The 5833-nt window shown below is 35.7% G+C and overlaps 1 protein-coding gene across 1 annotated transcript in view; it reads left to right on the top strand.

The window, feature by feature from the left end:
• The window catches only part of LOC107685551 (rap guanine nucleotide exchange factor 5-like), a 31138-nt gene that overhangs the window by 21040 nt on the left and 4265 nt on the right, over nt 1-5833 (top strand). Inside the window, exons 6-10 of the mRNA XM_016482174.1 lie at nt 1683-1761; nt 1957-2106; nt 3119-3216; nt 3727-3843; nt 5310-5488. Of these exons, the coding sequence (XP_016337660.1) occupies nt 1683-1761; nt 1957-2106; nt 3119-3216; nt 3727-3843; nt 5310-5488 (623 nt within the window). The remainder of the gene's footprint in view (nt 1-1682; nt 1762-1956; nt 2107-3118; nt 3217-3726; nt 3844-5309; nt 5489-5833) is intronic.

The raw sequence follows: 5833 nt of genomic DNA, 5'->3' as shown, positions 1-5833 counted from the left end.
AAAAATATCTTGATTATCCCCAAGACTTTTGGGCAAATATTCTGTGTACTGATGCCACAAAAGTTGAACTTTTTGGAAGTTGTGTGTCTCGTTACATCTGGCGTAAAACCAACACAGCATTTCATAAAAAGAACATCATACCAACAGTCAAACATGGTGGTGGTAGTGTGATGGTCTGGGGCTGCTTTGCAGCTTCAGGACCTGGACGACTTGCCATAATTGATGGAACCATGAATTCTGCACTCTATCAGAAAATCCTGAAGGAAAATTTCCAGCCGTCAGTTTGTGATCTCAAGCTCAAGCGCACTTGGGTTATGCAGCAGGACAATGATCCCAAACACACCAGCAAGTTCTCCTCTGAATGGCTCAAGAAAAACAAAATTAAGGTTTTGGAGTGGCCAAGTCAAAGTCCGGACTTGAATCCGATTGAGATGCTGTGACCTGACAGTCCATTCATGCTCGAAAACCCTCCAATGTGGCTGAATTAAAACAATTCTGCAAAGATGAGTGGGCCAAAATTCCTCCACAGCGATTTGAAAGACTCATTGCCAGTTATTGCAAACACTTGATTGCAGTTGTTGCTGCAAAGGGTGGCAGAACCAGTTATTAGATTTGGGGGGCAATTACTTTTTCACGCAGTGCCAGGCAGGTTTGGACCGCTTTTTTCCCTTAATAAATTAAATAATTATTTCAAAACTGCATTTTGTATTTACTCGGGTTATCTTTGTATAATATTAAAATTTGTTTGATGATCTGAAGAAAAATAAAAAATAAAAAACAGGAAGGGGGCAAAAACTTTTTCACTGCACTGTATATATAACAGTCCATCTTAAAGTAACTTGCAGTTTAATGTTTTGACCAGAGATGGCGATAGAGAGCTTATCAAAAATGGACTTCCGAAATATTATAAAAATGTGAAATATGGGTCCGTTCAAATCAAGGATGATAACAATAACTATAAAGTTTTAATTCCACACCACAACTATAACGATAATGATAACAACGCAGAAGAACAGTGTAGTTGGATTCATTTTCAAAAGCCAATCAGAATCCATCCTGCTTTAAAGAGCTCAAGCATTTACAGGGGCTTACAACAAAACTGCAGTGCATGGTTAGAATAAACGTTATCACATGTTGATGTGGATGCTAATATTCTTATTGTTATCTTTTTAGTTATCGTATTTAGTGTGAACAGACCTTTAATCAGAAAATGAATTTGAATTTCCTGCTGTTAGTAATTAATTTTTTTAGAAATGAAAATATTCCTTGTTTTATTCAGTTTTAGTCAGTTTATTTTTACAATTGCAGTTCAAGTTGTAGTTATTTTATGTGCTTTTGTAATTTATTATTTTTAATATTTCTATTTAGCTTTATTTTTATTCCAGTTCTAGCTATAGTAATTGTTAGTAATATCTAGAAATGTTTACTTAATACAGTAATTTAGTATAGCAATTAAAAAACAATTGTTTCAAAAGTTTTTTTATTTTAATTTCAGCTTTATTTCAGTTAATGAAAATTTTTCAATTAAGTTTTAATTGTTTTAGTTTTAGTTAACAATAACACTACTCACTACTAAGTTATACAGCGTAAGGCTTTCACCATTGTCTTAAGGTGTGTGTGTCAGCATGTGTATATCTCATAAACAATAATATTCTCAATGCCACGTGTTTACTATCTTCCAGAATAAAGCTCTCTTCCACCAGCTGAGTCTGAAGGAGAACTGGCACCCTGTGAGAGGAGCTCAGAGGGACAGGAAGGAAGGTAAGCTCATAAAATATTCCCTCATATTTCTCTCCTACACTCTCATAGCGTTCTGAATGCCTACAGAGCTGCTGGAGAACCACAGCAGGTCGTTTATGAATAACACTATGTGAGAATCTTGTTTTATGGCATTTTTATGTGAATTGGTTGCTGACTGATGCAGCGCTGGATGTTTGTGTGTGTGTTTCTCCTCAGTGTTGTGTCGTGTGTACATGACCATAGACTCATACGTGAGTGTGAGGACACACGGCGAGGTGTCCGTTCAGGAACTGCTGAGCACTGTGGCCGAAAGGCTCGACTGTGCTGAGGATGACATGGTGCTGATGGCCGTCACATATCCTGGAGGTCTGAACAAGTTCTTACATCTGTCTATTTTCATATTGATTGCTTTGTGTTTGTTTTAGACATACCTGTCTGCAGGGGTGCCATCATGCTTTTAAACAAGTCATTAGAGGAAAACAGAGCTAAAAGCCTGTCTTGAAGGTGCTGTATGTAATTGTTTTGACTGTTCTAAAGCATAAAAAATACCATAATATGTTTGCAGATATTTAGGAAGTGTTAAGCTCACATCCTTGTTTCCCCAAAAAACAATGCTAAAGCCAGTTATTCTACTTTGAATGTGCATTCTGTGTCGGAATGTCTGTTTTTGTTTTGGTCCGTGTGATTCCGCCCACTGCCAGTTTAACCAGTAGTAATTTGATACACTGGGTTGCCAGTTAGTGGAAAACGCAGTGTACTGCATCTTTCCTGTTACATGTCCTCAATCTGGCAACTCGCGTTAGCATTAAGTTTGAGGAGGAGGGAGCGGGCAAAACAACTTTCTCCAATATTTTGAATTTGGACTGCAGTACCCATTTCTGCCGCTAACTGTCAATATTATAAACTGCACCTTTATTTTTTTCTGATCACAGTGTATATGATTATTGAAAATATGTTTCTGGTTATTTAAAATTATCAAGCAACATAATTTGTCTAACAATAAATGGTAAAAATTGATTTAAAATTATAATATATTAAGTTATACAATCATAAATATAAGGGCCGTTAAGAGGGACATCCACATTTAAGCCAAAAGACTCCCAGAGGGAAATAGTATAGACATTGGTGAAAAAGTGATAAGGCAAAATTTGTCTTCATATGCAAATACTTTTGATATAGAAAGAGATTTTTGGAGTAACATTTCATTTTTCAAAATAACCACTTCAGCAAATTTTAGTGGTTCGCCAGTTTTATTTTATTTTACTTTTTCCTACTGACCAAATGGTTCTTGGGACCAAGTAAATTTTTTCTAAATAATTTTTTTGTTACCTCTTGCTGCTTTCTCTCCATTGTTATTCCTCTCTCTCTCTTTCTCCAGAGAAGGTTCTGCTTCAGTCGGATCAGTGTGTGTTCTCGTCTTCACTCAGTGCCGCTGAGCGGCTGCACGTCTGCAGAAGAGACCTGACTGAGATCATGGTGAGAGTCAGAATGCTGTTCTCTGAACTGCTCTTAAAAGAAATCTGCTTTCCACTCCATTAGTTCAAGTCTACACACAACTGTACAACTTTAAAGGCATAGCATTCTAAACTTTTCTTGCACCAAAGTTTCTGCCAGTATTTTATGCCAGAAACAAACTCTATGCAAGTACAAAAATAAACTTGAACAGTATACAAAAATAATATGTTACTCAGGAGAGCCAGTAGTGTTACATTCTCATATGCTGGATCAGGTTGCAGATTATCGAATAGGTGTTGATATGCAAATTTGGGTGGTCATATGTTAATATGCTTGTGGTTCTAATTTGTGATTGACCCACTTTATCTTAGTATTCATAAATGGTTTGATTCAACTGGGAAGGGACTATGTATACATATTACATTAAACTCTTAATTTAAAAGAGCAAGTCAAATCCTTTTGTTCATGATATGGCCCCTTTAAATCAGACAAATAACAATGTACTTGAGTGTCTGTCTTCTGTTCTCATAGAGTCCCTTCACTGATAATGGGCAGCAGCGCTCAGTAAAGATGCTGAGCATGAACACGTGGGATGTAGCCGTGTCGCTCACCAACTGTGACTGGAGTCTCTTTAGTAATGTCCATGAGGTAAAGTCTTCACATTTCAGACAGTGCAGCACTAGAGAAGGTGTCCTAGAAAGGATATCTTTGAAATACAAACTAAACTAAAGCAAAATTTACATTTAAAATCAGCCAATTATGTAGTGAATATTGACACAAAGAGCCAGTTTAAACAACTACATTTTAAAAATATTTTTTAAAAATTACACCAATTATGTAGTGAATATTGACACAAAGAGCCAGTTTAAACAACTACAGCATTAAAAAAAAAAAATTTTTTTAAATAACACTTTATTTTAAGGACCAGTTCTCACTTTTAACTAGTTACTTATTAGCATGCATATTACTATTAGTATTTATAAAGCACATATTAATGGCTTATTCTGCATGCCTTAATCTAACCCCATACCTAAACTTAACAACTACCTTACTAGCTATTAATAATCAGCAAATTAGGAGTTTATTGAGGTAAACGTAGTTAATAGTTAGTAGTGAGAACTGGACCTTAAAATAAAGTGTGACCCGAATCCCACACCCACGATAGCATTCTGTTTACTAAGTGTGCGCTGCAAATTTAGTAAAATCGTTGTCATTACTGACTGGGTGTGCGGAAGTGATCACATTGCGTGGAATTATTGCATAATATCTGTTTTCATATAGTAGATGTTTAAATATTATATATAATCAAGTTTGGTAACACTTTAGTATAGGGACCAATTCTCACTATTAACTAGTTGCTTATTAGCATGCCTATTATTAACATGTTGGCTGTTTTTTAGTGCTTATAAAGCACATATTTTACATGACCATATTCTACTTAACAACTACCTTACTAACTATTAATAAGCAGCAAATGAGGAGTTTGAGGCAAATGTCATAGTTGATAGTGACAATTGAACCTTTAAATAAAGTGACCGAAAAATCTGACATTATTTACTTACCCTCCATAAGACTTTTGTTCATCTTCAAAAATAAATAAATCAATAAATATCTTCAAATATGTCTCCATTGAAAGTAAATTCACCCAAAACTTTGAGGATTATTCTCACTGTATACTCGGTGTATGTGTGTTGATCAGTGTTTACATGCGAATGAAACTAAAATGAAAAATAAAGTAATTAAATCTATTCATCATATAACACAATCATTTATCTTAGTTTAAGACTTGGATTAAAGTGCTTGATTCATATGGATTACATTTACTATGCCTTTATACACTTTTTCATTAAAATATACTATAATATAAATATTCATTAAAAATACCTTCATTTGTGTTTCAAAGATGAACGAAAGTCTTTTTGGTTTGGAACGGACATGAGGGTGAGTAAATGATGACAAGAGTTTACATTTTTGGGTGAACTTTGGGTGAAATCAACGTGACAATGGTCATTTTAAGAATATGGTTGATTTGTAATTCATAAATTTAATACTGACTGTCAAAAAAGAATCTTCTAAAATATCCAACAGCCATGTCATTTTTCCTTTCTCTGCAGCAAGAGCTGGTATACTTTACTCTGAGCCGTGACACGAGCACTGGCCACATGGTGGCGCTGGAGCAGCTGTTGCAGCGCTGCAATGAGACTCAGCAGTGGGTGATGACCGAAGTACTTCTGTGCCCGACCCTCTGCAAACGTGTGCAGCTCTTCAAGAAATTCATCAAGATCGCAGCACAGTAAGTATACGCTCACAAACCGAAAATAATCTCACAGACTTGTGCTGAAGGACCACAGCCATATCCAAGCTCAAGAATATCATACACTTTTTGACTTGGGCCGGCAAGCAACCACCTAACAGCCCAAAACATCCTAGCAATCACATAGTAACGTGCTTAAACCTCTAAGAACACCCAGACATTGTGGCGGCATGTTTCTTAAAGGGGTCATATGATGCGATTTCAAGTTTTCCTTTCTCTTTGGAGTGTTACAAGTTGTTCGTGAATAGATAATATCCCTAAAGTTGCAAAGACTAAAGTCTCAAACCCAAAGAGATATTCTTTATAAAAGTTAAGACTCGTCCA

The sequence above is a fragment of the Sinocyclocheilus anshuiensis genome, unplaced genomic scaffold, assembly GCF_001515605.1.
Source record: "Sinocyclocheilus anshuiensis isolate Anshui unplaced genomic scaffold, SAMN03320099.WGS_v1.1 scaffold185, whole genome shotgun sequence".
NCBI classification, from domain to species: domain Eukaryota; kingdom Metazoa; phylum Chordata; class Actinopteri; order Cypriniformes; family Cyprinidae; genus Sinocyclocheilus; species Sinocyclocheilus anshuiensis.
This window is presented reverse-complemented; position numbering and strand designations above follow the sequence as displayed.